Below are 25,064 nucleotides of genomic sequence, written 5' to 3'. Positions count from 1 at the left end.
ACATGAGATAACATAGTTTAGTGATTGTTGACATCACTTAGTACAGTCATATTTATTGTTTAAGTTAATTATTTAACAATAGCTGCTTTTTGTGGTTTAAATATTAATTGTTCCCCCAAAAGACATGTGCATTGGGGGATTGGTCCCTGGTTGGGGGGCACTATTTTGGGAAGTCCTGGTGGAACCGAGTTGGAGGAAGTAGGTCATTGTGGGCAGGTTCTTGGGGGTATCTTGTCCTGGCTCCTTCATCTCTCTCTCTGCTTCTGTCTACCACGAGGTGAATAAGTTTCTCCACCACCACTATGTTTTCCCCAAACACAAGTGGCCAAGCACCTGTGGACCGAACCCAAACATTTCCTCCTTTAAGTTGTTTAAGTCAGGTATTTTGTCAAAGAGATTTAAAAAAGTAACCGATACAAAAATTTGGAATGTAAAACACACTTCTAAAGATTCATCTGTGAAGGCGTTTCCAGAGAGGAATGACATGTGGGGGAAGAGCTGAGGGGAAGACCCACCCTGAATACAGGTGGCACTGTCCAATAGGCTGGGGCCCAAATGCAGTAAGAGTGAAAGAAAAGAAAGCCAGGCAGCACTTGCCATCCCCGTTCTTCCTAAGCAAGTGCATCGATTGTTGCTGCCATGGCCCATGGATATCAGCTCCAGCTTCTTCAGCCTTTCAATACAGACTCCCCAGCAACTCTCCAAGAAGCTTCCAGGCCTTCAGGCTCAGACTAGGACTACATTGGTGTCCCTCGTTCTGAGACGTCCAGCTTCTTGGACTGAGCAGCTACCAATTTCTCTGTCTCTCCAGCCTGCAGATGGACAGCACAACCTTTTCTAATCAGATAAGCCAATTCAATAAATCATATATATTCTACTGGCTCTGTTCCTCTAACAAACTCTAATGCACCATCTAATGATCATTACCACTATCCACCTATGAGAGATATACTTAGGGAATTTCCAGTCACACCATTCCTAAATGGCAGAATTTGAACCTAATACTATTTGTCTCCAAAGGGCATGCTCTTAGTGCTACATCATTCTGCTTTATTTTTAACATCACAGTTAACTCAAACATAAATCAGGCTGCAGAAGGGCTTAAAAGATTATATTTTTAAAAATGTAAAAAAAAAAAAAGAGTGTAAAGCTCACTTGGGGCTACCAGTTGGGTATTGTTCTCACCTATAGGGTGTCAAATTCAAAAGGACACCTGGCACCTTCCAAAGCTTAGAGGAGGAGTCATCAAGCTGTTCCAGGCTGTTTGGTCTTAGTTTAATCCCTGAGTGTACAGAAAGAAACAAAAAGCAGTCATTGTATGGTTAAAGTAAACATAGATTTTTCCCTGAATCTGCAGTTTTCTCCCCAAATATGCATTAGTGTTAGCACACTTTCTTTACAGTATATTTTCTTAGATCTTAAAGATTAAATGTTAAGAGAATTCTGTACTGAAATAATTTCGTTTTCCTCCATTTGCACTTTGAATTTCCCTGTTTCCCCCAAGAAGCTGTGGATAGCAGCTGTCATGGAAGACAGTGTGTGAGGTAGGCTAGCTGGGCAAGGAGTGCAGTAAGGGGTAATCAGGGCACCAGCTCTGCTGTTTCACTTACTTCTTCATGTCAGACAGGGCATTGAATCTCTGAACAGTTCTGTTTGCCCAGCCACAAATGAGGGAAATAATGCACAGATCTAATAAGAACTGGGAGTTCACACTCTGCAAAAAACTTAAAGATTTACTTCAGAAAAAAAATAGCAAAAAAGAGTGTATTGTATTTGCAAATCACTGCATAATCTTATATGAATGCATAGAAAGCACAGATTTTTCTAACCTTCATTCTCATAAGCCCTTTCAGCCCACAGCCAAGGAACCTGCACCAGGAGATCGCAACTATTCACTTACAGGCCAAGGGTAGCCTTGGGGTTCAGTTTAACTCAAGAGACCAGATATGTCCTCCTTACAATGTGTTTCCCCCTGTGAACTCAACTAGGGCCCAGGGATGGACTCCCAGGATCAGCCCTCCGGTTTTCCTTTTATAAATGTATCACCAAGATAAAGTTTTAATTGTACCAAACAACCTATAATAATCCCATTTTTTCAGCCTTCTAGAGATCTTAGAGTAAAATTTGAAGTTATCTCCCTGGCAATAAAGGAGTAAATGTATGAGTGCATCAGATCCTAAAAGGTTTGGCCACATTTTCCAAGTTCAATGGGTTCATGCCTTCTTAGTGGTGGGCTACCACTAATAAAAGAGCAACATAAGGACCTTAGAGACCAGATATTAAGGATTAAATCAGATATTTAATCCTTTCCAGGGAATAATAATCTTCCCTCTTGCATACTTAACATAAGTTAATATGTAGTAATTGTGAGGACAAACTGGATACATAGAATTAAAGAGGACTGAGAAAGTGGTGCTTCTTACAGAGTTTAGAATACAAAAGAAATGTCAGGAACTAGAAGATGCATTTTTAAAACTCCATAGAAGAATCTAGTAATTGTGATCATAATGGAGCACTGAGATAACTTCCAAAGGAGTCCATAAGACCTTGAAACATGAACAAAGATAGCCAGATGAGGCATATACCCAGCCCCAAGAGTCAGACAACCACTGCAAGATCTTCTTGATTGAGGAAAAATTTGTCTCACTTTTCTATAAGGACACAGGACTAAGCATAGTTAGTTGTGCAATAAATTGACTAGATGAATGAACACTGATTCAACTCTACTGACCATATTGAATGAAGCTACTCGTGCTTTAAGCTCTGGTTGAAGAACCTTAACTAGGTATTGTTTACAACTGAAAACTGAATCCAACAGATCCTAAATGGCATCTGTTATCCATCTGAAATCCCTACACACTGCTTACCAAGGCCACATCTGGACTTCGTGCTGCCCTGTTGCTTAGCCTTCCTTTCCTCAGGTCACCTTCATTGCTCATTTTCTACCTTTTTCCCTACTAATACCACATTGTCCCCCAGTTAAAGTAATTTATTCTAAATTATAAATACTTGATAGCCTTTCCAGAAGAATTTGCATGTTAAAATACAAGACCATTAACCTCAGTTCATCTTTAGCTTAAAGGCTTTAGTAATGTATAAGCGACTTTTTAAAGTATTGGCCTTTGGGTGCAAGTTACTGAAAGCAAATCAAGTTTCTTCAAGCAAAAAAGGAATCTGTGTTTCATTCTTCTGTCCCATGTGGCAGAATGAGGCTGTCCCATCTTCTTCAGATTTCATGTTAAAATTTCAAAGATTGACTGGCTGTCACTAAATTCCATCTCTACTTTTCAGAGAGAGAGATTTGACTGGCACAGCTTGGCTCTCTTCATGACCCGGGATGTAGAGTTGACATAGCTCAAATATGAACATTGGGACTCTGCCTATGAGTTGAGAGTTTTGTTGGATGGTGTCTTAGGCACTAAAAGCTATCTCAGACAAAGGGCCTTTCCTCAGACCCTTTAAATTTGCATTTTCTAAAATTTTTAATGGTAGGATCACAGCCAGAAGAGTTTAAATCAGTGAGCCTGGGTAGGGCCTGGTAATGTCTATTTTTTAGTAATAGCATTAAGTGATTTTTTTTATCATAAAGGAAGTTGAGAAACCATGTTGAATCAAACCATAGAGGCTTTCTTCCTACAGAGAAAGATATTCTGAGTAACTAGCCAAGCTCCACTATCTTCTGCCTCTGTCTCACAATGTTTGACCTGTGGTCCTCAGGGAGCCTCCTCTTTCCTAAACCTAATATCTTGGATATCTTCCATTCCTAAAGAAGTAATTGTGAGAAGATTAATACTGCTCACACTTCAACTTTAGTAGGAGATTGTGGTCTATCATTTAATGTTGGATGTAATATGAGGATTAAAAGTAAACAGCCCCATATACATTTCTCTCTCCTTCCTTAGAGATCAAGATAATAATTAAGAAAAAAAAAAACTCTCTTCTTCTAAACTTCAACTTCCATGTGAGTAGATGAATTCAATATCTCACCTTCTTCCTTCATTCCCATCTCATCCTTCTAATCCACCTGCATGTTCTGGTCTCAGACATTTTACCACACAACTTGGAATATCAATTCACCTTTCCTAGAATGTCTGCAAAAAGGGTCAATGTGACAGTGATGTGTAATAAAGGGTTGGTTTTACATATCATTTTATGACTCAAATAATAATGTTCAAAGGAAGATATGTGATGCTGGTTTATTTTTAGGTGGGGATAATCAACTTAAGGAAGCCACAAGTACAATTAGGGCAAGGATCAAGCAGACAGCAAATGACAGTTGCTGGAGTCTTTCTTTTTCCCTTGTATATACTTGCGTTTTAAAAATGAACGTGGCACAAAATAAAAAATACAAAAAGCCAATGGACATATAAAAGATTGTTTCATCTCAGTAAGAACATAAATTATAAGAATAATCAGCCCAGTGTTTGCCTATCAAATTGTGAGAGATTAAAAAAGAATAATCCCCAGTGCTGGTGAGGTGTGGGAAGGCAGGCCTTTGACTGTGCTGCTGATGAGGGATTATGAACTGGTGCAGCTTTTCCAGAAGGTAATTTGAGGTCTTAAAAATGTTCATATTCCTTAACTCTAGTAATTTTGCTTTTAATAATGTATCCCAAAAATTTATCCTAAAGAATAGTTGAGACTAGGTACAAAGATTTATGATGGTTGTTGACGACACTGGATATATTAGCAAATACTTGGAGGGAAGAATGTCCAGAAACAGCAATTGGTTGAGCGAACTGGTAGAGTGGAGACTACAGAGTCCCTAAAAGGAGAGTACAAAATATTACAGGCAGGGAAGTGTGTTGGAAAAATATTAATGAAAAAATAACTACAAAGTGTATGATCTCCTTTTTATATTAAATAAATGATCTCAACAATGTGTCTACTGACTTTTGGGCAAGCCTGCCTAGCCTATAATCCTCTCCAGTTGATCTACTGCATTTACGGTTTCTATATCCATGGATTTAACAAACCATAGGTTTTTGTTTTTTTTTTTTTAATATTGGGGCTCAAACCCAGGGCTTCACATATGTTAGGCAAATGTTCTCCTAACTGAACTTCATCTCTAACCCTGAAAATATTTTTCAAAATTCCATCTATACTGAATCTGTACAGAATTTCCTTTGTCATTGTTCCCTAAACAATACGGTATAACAGCTGCTTACACAGCACATACATTGTCCTAAGCATTAGAAGTAATCCAGAGGCGGTTTAAAGGTTTAAAGCATGTGGTATGAGGCTGGAAATGTAGCGCAAGTGGCAGAGTGCTTGCCTAGCAAGTGCAAGGCCCTTGGTTCAAACTCTAATACTGCCAGTAGAAACAATAATAATAAATTATACAGTAAGATGTGGGCAAACTGTATGCAAATACCAGGCCATTTTATATAAGAACTTGAGCATCCACAGATTTTGGTAACGGAGTAAGAAGAAGTCCTACAGCCAATCTCCTGTGGAGCCAAAGGGAGGGCTGTATTTGGAATTATTCCACACTCACAAACCTTACTATAAGAGGTGGCTTCCTGGCTGTGTTTTTATAACAACTTGACTTTGGCAGATCGTTATGAGGAGCCAATAAAAACCCTGGAGTTCTGTTTCTGGAAATTGGAAATAGACACAATGATGAGGGTCACGTGGTTGTGGACACGAGTACTGAAGGATGTTGTCAAGTCAGGGCTGGAGTGGCCATTTTCATCCACCCGCAAAAGGAAGAGGAAGCAGAGGGACACTTGTCTGCACAAAGGACAGAACTAGAGCAAATGGAGCAACAGGAAATAAGTGCCACAGGAGACTTTGATGGGTTTAAGGAGGGGTGTCACTGTCTACATCCTCTCCCCACTGTTAAATAAGTCTCCTGTGGTTAAGCTATTTTGAGTCATATAAATTCTGGATATCTAACATACAGCATGGTATTTTGTTTTTGTTTTTGTTTTTTTTTTCCCCACGGCCACGGGATTAATAAGATTGTATGGTATACTTGAAACTTGCTAAGAGAGTAGAGAGTTAGTCTTCTAACTACACACACATAAAAAGGTGACTATATGAGGTGACAGATGTGTTGATTATCCTCACGGCAGTAATAATTTCACAGAGTATACATATATCAAAACATCATGTCATTCACCTTAAATATATACTGCTTTTATTTGTCAATTATAACTCAAGCTGGAAAAAAAAAGTAAACCTCAAGTTTAACAGATATTACTTTGGAAAAATGGGATTAGAAATACATTTTGTGGTCTCAGTATTTTCTGATAGTGTTAGGACCCGGAATCCTATTCCCTCGAGAGACAGAGAGCCAGGCGTGAATGCAATCAACAAAGCAGAGTTTATTGGGCTGGCTAGCCAGGGTCGAGCTCCCACACGGACACGCAGGACCGGTTAGGAAAACACGACCCTGAGCCTCTTTAGGGGAAATCTTATATAGACCGCGGTGGCATGCATATTTTCGTTATCAACATTGGGCAAGCAGGCAGAGCACATCTTGCGCGTACCTCACATCTTGCACGTACTTCACATCTTGCATGTACCCCCCGCTCACATTCCCCACATTCTATATGCCCTAACTGAGCCCTGCCGCATTGCTTATCTTATCTACATGGGATGTTTGGTACTGGTTTCTCCAACAAGGGGGTTGGGGCCCGCTGAGACCTCCTATTCCTTTCATTCCCCCCTTTTCTTATGGCCTAAATTGAGGAATCATTCTCAAGGGGATGAAGAGCCTGATATTGTTGGCGGAGGACCAGAAGTTGGATAGTATTAATTCGACTTTTGACAAAAGTCATAAGTCGGTTTAGAATCCAGAGTCCTATGGTAACAAGTAATAGGATGATTATTATTGGCCCTGCCAATGCAGATAAAAGGGTAGCCAACCATGGGGACTGGTTAAACCAAGACTCAAACCAGCTTTCCCCGGCCTCTCTTTCTCGTTTTCTTTGTTCCAGGCTCTTTCGAAGTTTAGACATGGAGTCACGAACAACTCCGGTATGGTCAGCGTAAAAACAACATTCTTCCCCTAGAGCAACACATAGTCCCCCCTTTTGGAGGAACAACAAGTCCAGACCTCGTCGGTTTTGAAGTACTACCTCAGACAGGGAAGTGAGGGATTTTTCTAGGTGGCTAATGGAGGTTTCTATTCTCTCTATATCTTCATCTATGGCTGCACGCAGCGAAGACATCCCTTTCTGCTGGGTGGCCAAAGAAGCTATGCCGGTTCCTGCTCCCGCTAACCCTAGGCTGAGTAGGGTAGCAATAGTTACTGTGGAAATAGGTTCTCTCTTTTTCCTTTTTTCAACCATTTTTGTATTCCAGTATGAATATAGACTCTCTTCCGAATGATAGAGGATGCGGGGCAGCACAGTCACTATAACACAGAATTCTTTAGAGCTGTTAAACACCTTAGTTGATAGGCACGGGGTGAGTCCGGACCGCGAGCATAGCCACCACCCATTGTCCTTTGGAATTACCCATTTAATAGCATTTTCCCAGGTAGAACTGGCGTTAATAACAGTACATAAGTCCCGTCTGTTCTTTGGCACTTTTCCTAAACAGGTTCCTTGGCCGCTTACCTGCTGTATGGTCAGACCTCTCTTACGGTCTCCCCAGGAACATTGAGTAGGGTTTTCCTCAGATGAGGTATCGTGAGTGGTGTTTAGCCCTATTGCCTCATAGAATGGGGGCCTCACATCATAACATAACCAACAGGAGTTAGTCATGTTAGGGTTGGTGTGGTTTAACGTCAGGAAGGCAGCACCCACTAGCTCCCAGAGGGGGTCTTTAGATCTGGTCATGAGACTGGGCCTCACCAGGGGAGGGCTGGTTTCTGATGGTCTTGGAGTTGTAACATTAGCCCGGGCTATGGTTGAGGGAAGGTGATGAGCTGTGGAAGGTCGGGGAGGTGGCTTTACATAGGGTGGCCTAAGTACCTTATTAGGGCCTATTGTTAGAGTAGAGACTGGTTGTTGCACACGCCGCAAAGTAAAAAGGGCTCCTGGATGATTTGTTTTGTAGAGTCTGACTCCCCAGGATTTACCCAATTCCCAATTCGTTGCCTTTTTTCCTAAATCAGTGAAATTTATCATAATGGGATTACAATTGGGGGGAGTTGGGCATCCCTTATTTATAGGTCTAGGTTGGTGGTATGTAATGCCAGATTGAGAGACTCTACTTAATTGAATAAGGTCCCCCTGTTTGGGGGGTGGCCACCATATATCCCCTGAGCTCTCACAACCCCATGACTTACAATAATAGTCTGCGATTCCTCCACATTTTTTTCTGTGGTTGGGTTGGGGAGCGGGGCAGACATAGAAGTAACTTTGGCGCAAATCCCATTGTCCCCTGCCAGTGAATAAGGCCCTTAAGTCAAAGTATAATTCTGGGAACCAGGTGCTGGGAGGGGTCACCTTGGAGGTCTGGTTAAGAATGTCTCCTGTGGACACATCTACAATCATCCAGGTCAGGTTAAAAGGTTGATGTGGATTTGTATGCCCCCAGCAAGTGGTGGACAGGGTTAGAAAAAGGAATAAAGTTACCAAGGTCCAGTATGAAGTTTGAGTTTGAAAAAATTTTCCTTGTGGTGGGACACCCTTCTTGTTGGCAGGAAGCCTTTCTTCATAGCTACCGGATCTGCCAGTCTGATGTGGGTGTAGTGGACCCAGGTGATAATCCCATTCTAGGAGGGCTGCGGAGCATCTGGAGTGTTCTCGTTTTTCGGAGCATCCCGTATCAGCCGGAGCTTGAGTGGGTTTGTTGGATGCTTCCGTGCGGACCAATTTTCCTGTTTTTTCTCCGGAGGGTGAGCCCGTCTTACATGGGAATGGTGTACCCATGCTGCAATCCCGTCGACCTTGAGGGCGGTAGGGGTAGTAAACAGTACAACATAAGGTCCTTTCCATCTAGGCTCTAGGGTTTTGGACTGATGCCTTTTAACCCATACCATGTCACCCGGGACTATGCCATGTTCCGGAGCTGGGTCCCTCTTAACAGCGTGGTATGCTTGAATTAAGGGCCAAATCCGTTGTTGCACTTTAGCTAAAGCCTGCAACATGGTCAGGTAATTTGGGGCCAGATCACCTAGTTCTGGGCTTAAGGTCCTCTGAATGATGGGGGGTGGAGCCCCATACAGGATCTCAAAGGGAGTTAGCCCATGGACATAGGGGGAGTTCCGGACTCGGAAGATGGCCAAGGGAAGGAGTGTCACCCAATCACCGCCAGTCTCCAGGGCCAATTTGGCTAAAGTCTCCTTTAGTGTCCTATTCATCCTTTCTACTTGCCCTGAGCTCCGGGGGTTATATTCACAATGTAGCTTCCAATTGGCCCCCATAGTCTGGGCTAGTCCCTGCAGGACTTACAAAAGCCGGACCGTTATCTGACCCAATTGCCTCAGGCACCCCATATCTGGGTATGATTTCCTCTAGCAAAGCCTTTGCCACTACCTGACTCGTCTCCTTCTTTGTAGGAAAAGCCTCCACCCAGCCTGAAAAGGTATCTATGAATACCAGCAAATATTTGTACCCAAACTTTCCCGGTTTTACCTCAGTAAAATCCACTTCCCAACTTCTTCCCAGAGCCCTCCCCCGTTCCCGAGTACCTGTATGGTGCCCCTCCCTTCGTCCTGGTTTCATGATTGTGCAGCTGGCACAATCTTCCACAATTTGGCGGACTGCTATGGTCTGGTTCGGAAATCGGAGCTGCGCAGATGTCAACAAGTCTAGTAATTTTCTCCGCCCCAAATGGGTGGACTTATGTAAGTTAGCCAACAGGAATCGTCCGAGTTTTTCAGGCAGAATTAACTTGCCTTCCAAGTTGCTTTTCCATCCGTCTTCCCCTTCTCTAAAGGGGGAGTGGGCTCTCATCCAAGTGAAATCCTCTGTGGAGTATTCTGGTCGGGGGGGTAGCGGAGGGAGCTCTGGGACCGGCACGTCTATCGCCGCAACCGTGGAAGGTTGCCCTGTCTCCATGGGAGGACTCACCATTGCTACTCTCTTTGCTTCTTGATCTGCTCTGTTGTTACCGACAGCTTCCGGCGTCTTGGCAGACTGGTGGCCTGGGACATACATCACTGCCACTGCCTTCGGTTTTTCCACTGCCATTAATAGACGCTGGACTTCGGCTAGGTTCTTTAGATGTTTTCCTTCTGCTGTGCGGAATCCTCTTTCGCGTTGGATGGCCCCGTGGACATGGATGGTACCAAAAGCATAGCGGCTATTGGTGTAGATATTGACTCGCTTTCCTTTTGCCCTCTCCAGGGCCTCTGCCAAGGCAATTAATTCCGCTTTTTGGGCTGATGTTCTGGGTGGGAGGGCGCTGCTCCATACCGTATTTCCTTCTTGGTCGACTACAGCTGCCCCTGCCCTTCGGGCTCCATCTTGGAAAAAACTGCTTCCATCCGTGTACCAGTTTAATTTGCAGCCGGACAGGGGGGTATCCTTTAGGTCAGCCCGTACCTGTGTAACTTCAGAGAGGAATTCTTTGCAGTTATGGACAGGTGTCTGCAGTTCCGGGTTAGGCAACAAGGTGGCAGGGTTCAGGATTACGGGATCTGTGAATGTGATCCGAGGGGAATCCAACAAGAGCCCCTGGTAGTGGGTGAGCCTGGCATTCGTCATCCATTTTCCAGGGGGTTGTTTAAGGATTCCCTCCACCGGGTGAGGGGCCGTTACCCAGAGGGCCTGTCCAAAGGTTAGTTTATCGGCTTCTCTCACCAGCACGGCAATGGCCGCTATGATGCGGAGGCAGGGGGGCCATCCTGCCGCTACTGCGTCTAATTTCTTGGAAAAGTATGCCACTGGTCTCTTCCAGGGACCTAGCTGTTGGGTCAAGACTCCTTTGGCTACCCCCTTTTTCTCATCTACAAACAGAGTGAATGGTCTTGTAGGATCTGGCAAGGCTAAGGCAGGGGCCTGCAAAAGAGCGTCTTTTAGCTGATCAAAGGCTTGTTGTTCTCTCTCTCCCCAACTCCAATCTGGAGCTTCTTTGGTGGCCTCATATAGGGGTCTGGCTATTTCCGCAAATCCTGGAATCCAGAGTCTACAGAACCCCGCGGAGCCCAGGAATTCTCTCACCCCCCTAGTGGATGTCGGGGATGGGATAGCCAGAATAGTCTGTTTCATGGCATCAGTCAGCCATCTTGCCCCATCTGCAATCCGATAACCCAAATATGTCACTGACCTTTTACAGATGTGAGTTTTCTTGGCACTTGCCCGATACCCCAGCTCACCTAATTCCGTTAGCAGGTGTTCAGTAGCCTTGATGCACTCCTCTCGGGTTTCTGCCGCTAACAGTAAGTCATCAACATACTGTAATAGAGTGACTCGTGGGTGGCTCCGACGAAAAGGTTCCAGGTCCTGGCTCAGGGCCTCATTAAACAGGGTGGGAGAGTTTTTAAATCCTTGCGGCAGTCTGGTCCAAGTGAGCTGTCCGGATTGGCCCCCATCTTCTTGCCATTCGAAAGCAAATAGCGGCTGACTAATTTCTGACAATGGAATGCTGAAGAAAGCATCTTTCAAATCAAGGGTTGTATACCATACTTGCGAGGGGGGTAGGTGGCTGAGCAAGGTTTAGGGATTCGGAACGGTGGGATGAATGTCCTCCGTCTGCTCGTTTACCTTTCGTAGGTCTTGCACAGGCCTATAGTCCCCACTTCCCGGCTTTCGGACAGGGAGCAGAGGAGTATTCCAGGCAGACTGACAAGGCCGCAGTACTCCTTCCTTTATTAGCCTGTGGATATGAGGGGCTATGCCTCTTCGGGCCTCCTCAGGCATAGGATACTGTTTCACCCGAATGGGGAGAGCAGAAGCCTTCAATTGTATAACTACGGGTGGGAGGTGTTTGGCGAGGCCGGTTCCCGCAGTCTCTGCCCAGGCCGTGGGAAATCTTTTTACCCAATGAGTCATGTCCCCTCCTGGTTCCTGTTGACTCTCAAACAGACGATGCTCATCAGCCAATGATAGGGACAAGACATGAATCGGGTTCCCTTCTCGATCAGTCACAATTATTCCATCTGGTTCAAAATGGATATGGGCCCCTATTTTGGTGAGTAGGTCCCGTCCGAGCAGGGGAGTGGGGCTCTCAGGGACGACCAAGAAGGAGTGTGTGACCTGGTGTTTTCCTAAGTTCACCTTTCTTTTGGTAGTCCATGTATATAACTGCGTACCGGTGGCCCCCTGAACAACACTTGTTCGTGCCTTGTTCAAAGGTCCATGTGCCTTGTTTAAAACCGAATATTGGGCACCGGTATCCACCATGAACCCCATTGGCTTCCCCTCCACATGCATTGTTACCCAGGACTCGGGGAGGGGGTCTGAGCCCTGTCTCCTTCAGTCCTCTTCTCCGGCTAGGAGGACTCTGGCCTGCTCTACTGCTCGTTCCCTTTCCCTGTTTTCCCCCGGTCTCCTTCCAAACCCTCTTCTTCCCTTTAACTTAGGACATTCTCTCTTCCAATGCCCCGTTTCCTTACAGTAAAAACAGTGTTCCTTATCCGGGGTCCTGGCGTGGCCCCCTCCCCTGGGTTGGTCCCGGACACCCGCTAGGAAAATACGAGCCATTTCTCTCTGTTGCTTTCGGTTTTCCTTAGCCTGGAACTCCCGGTCCTCCTTTCTCAATTTCTCCTGGGCCTCCCTGTCTTCCTTTCTCTGTCTTTCCTCCCTTTCTTCTGGAGTTTCCCTAGCGGTAAAGACCTTTTCCGCTACCTGCAGCATTTCCCTTATAGTCATCTCCCCTAAGTTTTCCTGTTTATTGAGTTTTCTCCTAATGTCTGGAGCTGCCTGATTAATGAATGAGAGTACCACAGCAGACCGGTGGAGGTCCGCCTCAGGGTCAATAGGGGTGTACTGACAGTATGCCTCATAGAGGGGCTCTAAGAAACCGGCTGGGCTTTCGTTTTCCCTTTGAACGACTGCTTTCACTTTTGCAAAATTGGTGGGCCTTCTGGCAGCCGCTCGGAGACCGGCCATAAGAGTCTGGCGGTAGATCCGAAGACGCTCCCTACCTTCTGCGGTCCCGAAATCCCAATTAGGGCGGCGTAGGGGAAAAGCCTCGTCTATGGCCGGTTGGAGAGTTGTGGGTCTCCCATTATCCCCCAAGACGTTCTTCCTCGCTTCGTTGAGGATGCGCTCTCGTTCCTCCGTCGTAAAAAGAGTATTGAGCAGCTGATGACAGTCATCCCAAGTGGGACGGTGTGTATGCATGATGGACTCCAGGAGATCTATGAGACACTTGGGGTCTTCAGAAAAGGGCGGGTTCTGCATCCTCCAGTTATATAGATCACTGGAGGAGAAGGGCCAGTACTGAAACTGTTGCCCTCCTCCCGGTCCCCCTTGGCCCACCATCCGGACTGGAAGTGTAGGGACAGTTTCCTCCCCCTGTGTTGATGAGGGGGGCCCGTCTTCCCCCTCCCTTTCCCGGATCCCTCGGGGGCGAAGTCTTCGACCCATTCCTCCTCCTGCTGCCAGTCCTGTTGAGGAGGATGAGGAAATTTCCTCCTCCGGGGCACTGGCTTGGCCAGGGGGAGTCACGTATGGAGGCGGCCGATCTTCCTCTGCCCCTGCGAGGGATGGGTAAAGGGGGGAACTCTCTGGTAAGACCAGAGATGGTGAAGGAGATGCCCTAATTTGAGGACCGGTCAAGGTGGGAAGAGGAAGTTTTTCCTCCTCCTTTATGACCAAGGCGGGCGTGACTGGGGTTTTAGCCCCGGGGGCCGAACTGGAGGGGTGGGTCAGAAAAACTGTTAACCAAGGGGGAGGGTTCCTCACCAGATCCTCCCAAACCAAAATGTAAGGAACTTGGTCTGGATGGCCTCGATTGTCTGGCTGAAAAATGACTGCTTTAACCTTAGTGATCAGGTCTAGGGAGAGGGAACCTTGAATGGGCCACCCGACTCCAAAGGTGGGCCACTCTGCAGAACAAAAGGTGTCGAACTTACCTTTCTTGATGACCAGACCCGCATTTAAGGCCCTTTCTTTAACTTCTGGAAAGTGAGAAAGGATCAGAGACTTTGGGGTTGTTTGTCCCTGTCCCATTGTGGAAGGAGACTCAAACACCAAGAGAGATAGAACAAAAAGGGTAAAGGCAACAATAATTCCACACACACACAACACTCTCCAGCACTCGCTCGGACGGGTCCTTCTCTCACACTGGTGCGCACCCCATTCAACCTCCTCACCATCCAACTGGGATATCAGGCCGAAAGGCGTCCACTTGACGGGTGGTCGGTCGACTAGCTCAATTAGTTCTTCACCTGGCGCCAGGGTTCCTAAAATGCTCAAGCCCAAATGAGAGGAAAGCCTCTCCCAATAGGACCCTGTGGTCCTCCTTGCGAGATTCCCAGAATGAATCTCCCTGGGGATTGGCCGAATCCCTGCCGCGGCCCAAATGGAACACTCAAGTTCCTCCAAATGAGGGTCTGGGATCCCCTCCCAACGCCTAGGACTTGGGATCGCCCCTGCTTTCTCGCAGGCAGGTTCTGTCTCTCGAGAAAATGAAATCTCGGTGGAACCTCCAAATGTTAGGACCCGGAATCCTATTCCCCCGAGAGACAGAGAGCCAGGCGTGAATGCAATCAACAAAGCAGAGTTTATTGGGCTGGCTAGCCAGGGTCGAGCTCCCACACGGACACGCAGGACCGGTTAGGAAAACATGACCCTGAGCCTCTTTAGGGGAAATCTTATATAGACCGCGGTGGCATGCATATTTTCGTTATCAACATTGGGCAAGCAGGCAGAGCACATCTTGCGCATACCTCACATCTTGCACGTACTTCACATCTTGCATGTACCCCCCGCTCACATTCCCCACATTCTATATGCCCTAACTGAGCCCTGCCGCATTGCTTATCTTATCTACATGGGATGTTTGGTACTGGTTTCTCCAACAAGGGGGTTGGGGCCCACTGAGACCTCCTATTCCTTTCAATAGCAATGCATGAAGTGAAATATCAGAAAGCCTGAGCTCCACCCAGGACTCTCCCATTAACTGATGGCTTTGGGAAGCCATTCCACCATCTACATTCTGTGATAACTTGAACCACGAAAGTCCAGGGGATAGAGAAACTCATGGGGCCAAGACCCATCGGACTTCATATTTGCCCTCCTTATAGATGGCTTAAAACCTGAGGAAGAGAGACAGCATGTTGTCCTGCCAACAAGTGGTAGTCCAGACGTAAATCTGGGTTCTACTACCTAGTGTGTATGAGTTTGGGTTTGTATCTCTGTTTTCTTATATATAAAATGGAATTAATTTTCATACTGGCTTCATAGTACTGTTATCCTCATTAAAATGAGACAAGTCATGGAAAGTACTTATATAGTACCTATAACATAAAATAAGCATTAAAGAAATAGTTTTAGCCCCAGATGCCCTGTTCAAGGGGTTCCTTCCTTTCCAAGAGACTGAATATTCTTCCGTCCCCTAGGCTAGCATTTCTCAAACTTCAGTGCACATATGAATTCCCTGGAGACAATGCTGGAGTGTAGCTCCATGCCTTGGGAGGTTGGGGTGGAGGGAGATTAGGGCTTAGAATTTGCATTTCTAACTAGTCCCTAGTGATGTCAATGCAGCTGGCCTGCCAGTCTGGCAGGTGTTAACAATTTGCCTTCAAGAAGTCCTAACACATAAGAGCTTCTCACACCTATTATCCATATGTAAAATAGAATTAAATGAAAACCTTTAATTATGGTGACTGAGAAGTTCTAGTCACGTTGGGGATAAACACTGTCATGTTTTCAGTTTCAGCTCCTGCAGCAACGGTTTCTAAAATATATTATTAGTTCACTTTTTGGCTTTGGTAAGTACAAGGCATAATTTAATCTTTCTTTGATGATTTGTGAGGCACTTCACACCCCGGCAGTGCCTTGGGTCATCATTTAGAACATTCGTTTTCATTGCTCTGTCCCAAAGATGCAGGAGTTACAGCATAAGAAATTGCACTGAATTTGTTCAGATCCAGTGCATAGGCTGAACTCTGTTGAAGGATTTTATGTGTTTCTACTGTCTTCAGAATGAGTATCTTGTCTTGCCTTAATGTGACATAAAGAACACTATTCTGATGAATCTGTGCTCCAGATAGTTACAGACAATGCTACACAGTCATACCATGCCAGGGATGTCATCAGGGACCCCTGTGATAGGTCACTGAAAACTTCCACCTCCTTCAACTTTCCATGGAGAGGCTGAAGGGCGATACACAGTGAGCATTTCAGACCTTGAGGACCCTAGGAGCCATTCTATCTCATCACTTATGCAAATGCCCTTTTCTACCCAGTCCTGACTGAACAAAGAATTACAGCTGCTTCAAGGCCACTTCTCAGATAAATCCGCTCAAGGCTGCTGCTACTGAGCATTGCTGAAATCTGTTAGGCTTTTAGCTTACAGTGGCTTTACAGAAGGTTTCTGCTCTGTGGAGTGGCATTCCCAAGCTGTTTCAAGCTCCTAAGATCTATTAGAAACCAAGCAAACCATGTCTAGTCTTGCTCGGCTCTATTCTCTCCATTTCATTCTCACTGGTTTCTCCCATTTCTCCCATCTTCCTTTCCTTTCTCTTCCTTCTCAGGGATTCTTACTGAGAGAAGACCAGTGATAGTTATAGTTGAGGAGAAGCTCTTTTCTCTCCATCCCTTACTCAAGCAACCCTTTTATTTCCAGTACTTGCCCCCTGAGATTTTTCTGTATCAACCATTTCCATTCTTCCTTTTTATGTATTTAAGGACAGGTGCTAGTTTCACCAGATTCCAAATCTTTCTGAATGTCTGCAGGTGTCTGCATACACATATACTTACCAAAGGTAATTTGGGTATGTATTTCTGAAGCCTTAAATATGTGCACACTTCTTAGTAATTTTGCTTATAAGAATTTTCCCTAAAAATAATTAAAACTGAGCACAAATTTTATGATGGTTGGTCAGTTGTTCTTTACAACATTGAATACATGGGCAAATACTTGAAGGAAAAAGTATTCAGCAACAGGTGCATACAACAGAGACTACATTATCCACTCCTTTGGGGCCTGGGATAGGTCAAGTCTGACCCCTCCCAACACACTTCCACTTTGGCCATTGATGGGCATGGGTGTGGCTATTTGTTTGTATAGCCCTGCAGTACCACCAGCACCAACCCAAGTAAACACAAATCAAACTCCAGAAGCTTCAAAGAATAATCTAGATCAATGCTGTCAAGGAGAAATATAATGCAAGCAATATATGTAACTTAAAATTTTCTAGTAGACACATTTTTAAAAGTAAAAGGTAAAATTAAGTTTAGTAAATACACACCTTTTTTTTGGTAGTATAGGTGGTTGAACTCAAGACCTCCCACTTACTAAGCAGTTGCTTTAACACTTGGGTCACTCCACCAGCCCTTTTGGTGTTAGTTGTTTTTGAGAAAGAGTGTCGCTTTAATGCCTGGGCCAGTGCAGACTATGAACCTCCAATTTGTGCATTTCCTTATAGCTGTGATGATCAGCATTCACCACAGCCAACCACTGGTTGAGATGGGGTCTTGAGAACTTTTTGCTTGGAATGGCCTTGATCCTCTAATCACAATCTCCAGATTAGCTAGGATTACAGGTGTGAACCACCATGCCTGGCCTATAATTTGTTTTTCTTTTAACCCAGTATGCTAAAATATTAGCATTTCAACGTATACCTAATGTAAAAAAATAATCAATGAGCTAGATACTTTACATTGCTTCTTTCCTACTAAGTCTTCAAAATCCAGTGTATATGTGATACCACATATCTCTGTTGAGAGCAGTCAATAGCCACTTGTGTCTGCTGGCTCCCACAACTGGACAGAGCAGAATATGGGTATGCACTGTGATTTTCTTTTAAAAAAGGAGCAAGAGGTTTTGTAAAGCAGCATATCATTTAGGCTACATCCTCACAATCCTTTCTAGACAATTCTCTACAAAGTTTCTCACCCAAGGCAACTGGCCAGAATCTCTCACCACCACCTTAGCCTCAGTCACATCATTAGTCTGTTGTTCTCTGCTTTCCCTCCCCCTTCTCCTCAACTTGCCATTCATGCCCCAGCCCCCCAGTACCAAACTCTCCTGTGACTACTTTTCTTTCAAGAATGAGTGCTCCTGGAATATAGGGAATAAAATTGGCTTATTCACTTCTTCTTAAAGATTCACAGCTGGCCAGGCACCAGCTCGCCAGTCTCAGGGTTTCTTGTGGGTGCCATGCCTGGGTGAACACAAGTGATCCCCAGCCGGGAACAGATGAGCCGCTCTTCAGATGCACAGGGACTTCACCAAGGCAACCGAATCTGCCCAGCAGCAAAGACGCTCGCTCAGGTTAACCAACATGCTTTTCAGAGCTTTCTCAGGATGGCTGCCAGCGCTGCGGCACCGTGGGGAGAGTTAATGGGAAGAGAAAGGATTTCTGCTCCATGGTAAACACTGTTCCCTCCCTGAGAGGCTTGGGAAGGAGAGGGAGGGAAACCCAGGTCCAGCAAGACTCCTTGGACCCGGTTTTTATTACATTTAGCTGCAGGGAATGTGGAATCAACCATGGTTTGTTCTCATAGCTTTTCTGTCAATACTGATTGCATCTACTCTTGACTTGTCTAAGACCCAAATGTGCTGTCCCCCAAAGACAATGCAGGCAGAGCTCCTGCTCCTGAGGAGCAGGAGATGGGAGTTGGTTTCTGCATGGCTGGCCCCACCTTCCTTCTTAGGAATCTCATAGTTTCAAATCATTTGGTTAAGATGAAGACTGCCAATTTTTAGTTATAAGATAGATCCTTTATCTAGGGAAAACTCAGTAACATTTAGATAAGCAGTCTTGATCTTCTTTTTAGTTGGGGGAGGCACTGGGGATTGAACTCAGGGCCTTATGCTTGCTAGGGCAAGCACTCTAGCACTTGTACCACATCCCCAGTCCTTTTTGCTTTTAGTTTGTTTTTAGAGAGGGTCTTGCAATTTTGTCCAGGCCAGCCTTGAACTGTGATCCTTCTACCTCTGCCTCCCACGTAGCTGGGATTACATTGTGTGCCGCCACCCCACCTGACCTAGTTTTTTTTTGTTTTGAGATAGGAGCTCAATAACTTTTTGCCCAGGCTAGCCTCAAACTGCAATCCTATCTCTGCTTCCCAAGTAGGTAGGATTACAGGCATTAGCCACCAGCAACCAGCCCAGCCTTTATCATCTTACTAAACGGTCAGATCTAACTAAATGAACTCATGATTACTACACCCACATAACAGGTATGATTGGACTATGCAGGATCCACCCCCAAATGACCCACATTTCCACAGGAATTAGAATCATCCCAGACTCCCTAGAGTCATCCAGATCGGCAGAGGCCTAGGGCTAATCTACTGGACTCCTGAAGCTCTCTAAACTAAGGCAGTACTGCCAGAAATGGGTCATCCAGGGAAAACATGAATTTGATCAGCCTTCAGTTCAGCATCTTTAACCTCATATTAATCACTCACAGAAACCTTGGCTGAAGACCTGACTACCCTTGAGACACCCACTTGTATCTGAACATTAAAAAATATCCAAGAACTATCAGTTGTTCTTTTCATCTTTCTCCAGCTGAGTTGAGTCATTCTTACACTGAATGGCTTTTTAATGTCTTTCACACACTCCTCCTCCTCTGTCTGCCAATATTATAATGTATTGTTTGGCTGGTAATTTTTCTCATTTCTTTTCTCAACTCAACAGCCAGAATTGCTTCTCCCAACTTGGCAGAAGTTAAGAATGTCCATTGTTGCTGACTTTTGTGCCTGTACATTGCCAAAATCCAGAATCCTAAAGGTTTAAAAAAATTACTTTGCTTTTTGTGGGGAGGAAGGAGTTATGATCTGTGATCAGAAATTTAATGCTTTCCAAGTTTTACTCTATAGGTTCAAAAGTATCTAACATACTAACCCTCTGCCTCCTTGCTGCCCTCAAGAAATATTTTTCAAGTGGGAGAGTTATGCAAGAACTGTACTCACAGTCTAATTAGCTGAAAGGGTTTTGTTGTGGTGGTTGTTGTTAAATATGGGAGCCATCCTCGTCTGCGTGAGATGCATGTCCGAGTTTCCTCTGAGCTAGTTCATTTACAATACTTCTCTCTGCTCATCTGCATGAATAATCATTTCAGAAAAGTTGAAGACTGTGGTGTACAATAGAAAAGATGTTGCTGAGGTGGGCTCTGCCACCAGTTGAGTTGGAAAGCCACTTAATATCCATAGCCACATTTAATTACTCTGTTAAAATGTGAAGTTAAATTAGACCAATGGTTCCCCAGGTGTAAGTCTTTGGGGGCCTCTGAATCCATGGGGTTTCCAAACCCACGAAACCCACGTGTGCACCTAGCAAGTTACAGAGATAAATGGCATGTCTCACTCATGTAGGGGTAGTTATTTGTTTCAAATATGTGTAATTGCTTTTCTGATTAACACAGTTTACATTCATGTAAAATGGCTGTTGAATTCATAGTGACATGTTGTCATTATACATCTTCTGAAGTTGTGAATGCTCTAAGATTTAGTGCTATTCAATGGTAGTCCAAAACTTGTTGACATTGAGAAGGGATTCCTGGGAACCCCTGTGGCATAATGATCTGTAAGACCCCTTATAGCAATAAGATTCTATGGCTAAATATTTTGATTTTAACGATAAAACTGACCATGCCCCAACTCAAAGACCAGTAAGGGGAAAAGCTGAGAATGAGGCAGACAAGAGTAACCAGCAACTCGCATTGTGTAGACAGAGCTTCCTCTGGTCTTGTTGCACTCTAATTACCTGCAGAAGCTCCTATAAGAGAGAAGAAAGTCCAGACAGGGGCTATTCTTAGAAGATTTCTTGATCTTTTGTGTTTTTTTTCTCTCTCTCTCTTCTCTGTTCCATTTACCTGTCAAATCACTTCTGCGCAGATATTTCTAAAATAGACAATCTATAGCAATCATGGTAGCCAAAAGCAAAACACATCATCACTCTCATTTTCAGCCATATTGTTTCAACTTGAAACAAGATACCTTTTTAAATCAAGCACATGTAAGGCAAATTACACCCAAACCATAAACCCACAAGTCATTATTTTGGGAACTGTCTAATTTTTTCCATCTTAATGTAGCCTTAGGATAATCCTGCTGGTGAGAACTATTCTATGCACAAGCATTCACATCTGTGTAAGAAGCCAAATTTCATGATGATAAAAATACAAAGATATGACTATCTTTTAAAGAAATAAGGAAGGGACAACTCACTAGAAGGTTAGACAAACTTCTATTTACCACAATGCCCCTGAACTTGTTTCAGGTTATTGTTATCAATAAATGTTTGCCAAATGATGAATTTTCTGATCATAAAGTGAAGCTTTAAAATCAGAAGAGGAACTTGCCTGTCCTTTAACTAGAGAAGGTTATAAGTGAAGGTAACCCCTCACAGCCTGCAAGTTAATGTGAATAATACGGAATTGAGAAATATTTATTTGAATCAATTTTCTAAAAACTTGGGGGAAAACGGGAAACAAGCCAATGGAACTACTAGAACACATCACTGTTAAGTGACAGAAACCAATTTTTCCACAATCTCAATGAAAACTTGCTTCTTGGGAGTTGGTTTATTAGATTACATGTGGAGTTAGCAAGCTACTGTGAGAATAAGAAGTGACGAAAAATATCAGAGGAATGGCCCAGAGGAATCATTTTCTCCAATCTAAAGATGTCAGAGAGTTATAGGCCCTAAAAACTCTTAAAGAATGGGCAAAAATATTTAAAAAGAGATAGTTGGATCAAGAAATTCAGAGTTGAAGCAAAAACAAGCAGAAGAGCTGACATAATGTTGCAAAAGAAGGAGGATTTTGGTGAGTTTGTGACATTGAACTGAATAATTAGGATGGCAACCACTCAGCCACACAGTTATTCCCAGGAATAATAAGTGCAGAAATTAACTCTTTTTAGTGCCTGTTATATGTCTGGCATTATTCTAGGCAATTTCCTTCCTTATCTAATTCCATCTTCTCAGTTCTGCCAGGTGCATACGTGCAATGTGATTCCTTTTCTGGATGAGGCTCACAGAGGTTTGCTCACATAAGCAAGATCTCGCTCTGAAGGACTGAGTTAGTCACCCTGAGAATGGGTTTAACAAAGGAAGGCCCCTCCTCCCATTCTCCCTTCTACATGCAGCCTCTAGCCCTCCTTCTTTTCTGTACTGTTTTGACACAGCACAAGGTCCTTGTCACATGTGACCAGCCATCCAATTTTGGACTTTCAACCAAAATAAACCTCTTTTCTTTCTAAATTATCTAATCTCAAGTATTCTGTTATAGCAACAGAAATCACACTAAGATAGGGTCTTAGCATTACTTAAAAGGAAGAGAAGGAAGGCTTAGTAGCCACTGGTATTGCAATAGACTGTTGATAAGATTTTTGCAAAGATACCACTGCAATGGCTGACAACAACAGCCAAAGGCATGATAAATGAAGTCTGGCAGCTTGCCAAGAGAGGGGAAAGAGCTGACAATTTGGTGAACGTAAGAGAAAACACAAAGAGGGAACAACAGAAATTTACTAGATTTTAAGCATGGAAAAATCTTTGTGCTCTGACAACACAAATCCTATGAACACAAACTATACAATAACACAAAGCAGTGTATTGTGAGAAGCATCATTTGTGACACAGACTGCAGGAAATATAGGAAAATAAGTATTGGCGCTAGATATCATTTGTATCCGTTTTCATCAAGATTTTTGAAAGACCATGCAAGTTTAGAATGTATTTTTAACTAGAATTCAATTAAACAAACAAAAACAGCATACTGTTACTGAGCAATAGATACTGAGCTGAGAGCCCCGGGATTTAATAGGATATTTTTAAACAAATGACTTGGCATTGCTAAAATTCAGTTTCCTCACTGGTAAACAGGGTTTCACAATAACATCAGGCTCTGAGGATTTTTGTGAACACAAAGTGCCATGATGTTTGTGAAAACATCTAATAAATTGTCAGTATTATTTAATCATCATCATTATTCTCATTCAGTTCCTGCTTAGCTGTATGGCCTTCCCAGCTAGAAAATGGCAGTAGAGATGGGGAGGTTAGACCAGATTATTTTAAATTTTCTTAGTTTCTGCTTATTTAAATCATTATTTTCTCTTCAAAATGGCATAAATACATGTTGCAGTAGATAAGCAATTAAAACATGTAAGAACACGGATCCCATACCCAGTGAGTAGAGAGAAAATTAAACCAACCAGGAGAGAGGCAGAGTTTCCCATGCAATTCTATACATCAGACCTGCCACTCAAAAGAAAACACTATGAGATGTAACAACAGTGGAATAAAATTGTAAGAAGAATGTCAACCAGCAGGCTGAACCCCAGTCATACCCCCATTGAAAGGGCATCAGACAATGATAACAAATAACACCAGTGCCACCTCTCCAATTCATTGGTATGCTCCTGTCAATTTTACAAAGATTGGTAGTACAAATGTCTGTACCTTTCTTGTATGATGCCTTCCCCAAATTCCTCTCAGAGCAATGTCTAGATCATACACTCATCAGTCATTTATAGATTTATACCCACTAAATTGCTAGCTCCTGAAAAACTAGGATGGCATCACATTCAACTTTATAGCCTAGGGAGCACAGGCTCTGGCACAATAAAAGGTGCTCACTGATGCTTGCTTGTGAGTGAATTAATTAAGTGAATGTTAGAAACACAAAGTACATGATGCTTTGTTTAGCTGGCTCTTAAGTCAGACTTCCAACTTTAAATGGTGCCCGACACAAGCTTTGTAAAATTTCTCTTGAAATGTATTTCAGTTTAAAAGGAGGTAAAAAGTAAAAACATAATACCTTGAAAATTAAGTCATTTTCATTAACCACCAGGTTGATGGAACTGTGCTGAAGACTACAATTGGTAAAACCTTGTGTTAATCCTCTTCAACAGAAAGATAGCTCATCTGAAAAAAAAAAAAAGGTACAAATACCATTAATTTCTCCTGGTTTGGATGCCTGGAACAAGGATGTAAGATCTGTCCCAACCCATATTGACCATTATAGGTTAGCTGCTGCTTTTTAGGTTGTCAAAATATTGCTGTTTTCCCACTGTTTGCAATTTATGAAGATTCAACTTATGGATTTGAGGCCCTAGAAACCAAAGCAAATGGAATGGAAGCTATAATCAAAGACATAATTGAAAAAGATCAGGAATTGGAAAATTGTGCCTCTAGTATACATATTTAACAAGCTTACAATTTTTCAGAGAAAAAATTACATGTATATGAAAAAATGCCCACAACTAAATGCATTCTTGGAAGAAGATTTTAATATAAAGAAAAAACTCTTCAAGTGTCCAGACAGGTAATAAATTGCACATAAAGGGGGAAATCAAGATGATCTCAGACTTTTCTTTTGTCTTTTCACATATTGGAAAGAAATTAAGCAGAATGTACAGAATTTTGAGGGGCAAATATTATAATTCATGATTTGATATCCAGCTCTTTTGATCCTTCATTACAAATGAGACGAAACCCAGCTCAAACTAACTTTAAGGGAAAGTAAATGAATATATTTGTTCACAAGACTTCCAAGGTCTACTTAGGTACAGCAGGAGCCAGAGACTCAAATTTCCCTCTCTCTCTTCCATTCCATCCTCTCTTGCTTCATCCTGTCTCTACTTTTCTTTCTACAATGGCCTCATTCTCTTCTACTACAAGTATTTCCTAATCCTAGAAAATGTCACCTTAGTGACATTGTTTTAGCTCATGATTCAAAAGGAAGGCAGATGTTCTGCACCCATGATTTAAAATCTCATAAAAATTCTCCAGTAGCCTATATTCATATCATATCTGGTCACCGTGGCCATGGGTTTGAACCATTATTGGCCAGGCCTGGATCACTTGCCACTCTTATAGCCAGGAGATGCAGTATTATTAACAGAAAACCTCGTGAGACTGGACAGAGGCAGTTCCTTCCCAGAAAAGGAAAACAGATGAACAAACAGGAAGAGCAAATGTCAACTACATTGCTTCCACATCTGCCTACCACATACGACACATACCTCTGCACATATAATTTCAAAAGTGTCTCCACCTAATGTCTGCGTAACTAGAGGATATCCCAAGTCACA

General features: G+C 43.5%; 1 protein-coding gene across 1 annotated transcript; it reads right to left on the bottom strand.

The window, feature by feature from the left end:
- Positions 1-6,341: 6,341 nt before the first annotated feature.
- Positions 6,342-11,917, bottom strand: LOC141414796 (uncharacterized). Its single transcript, XM_074049555.1, has 2 exons — positions 9,590-11,917; positions 6,342-8,845 (listed from the first exon to the last, which is right to left on the bottom strand). The coding sequence occupies exons 1-2, from the start codon at positions 11,109-11,111 to the stop codon at positions 6,687-6,689; spliced, it is 3,681 nt and encodes a 1,226-aa protein (XP_073905656.1). The 5' UTR covers positions 11,112-11,917; the 3' UTR covers positions 6,342-6,686.
- Positions 11,918-25,064: the final 13,147 nt, after the last annotated feature.

The sequence above is a fragment of the Castor canadensis genome, chromosome 12 (assembly GCF_047511655.1).
Source record: "Castor canadensis chromosome 12, mCasCan1.hap1v2, whole genome shotgun sequence".
Taxonomy (NCBI): Eukaryota; Metazoa; Chordata; class Mammalia; order Rodentia; family Castoridae; genus Castor; species Castor canadensis.
This window is presented reverse-complemented; position numbering and strand designations above follow the sequence as displayed.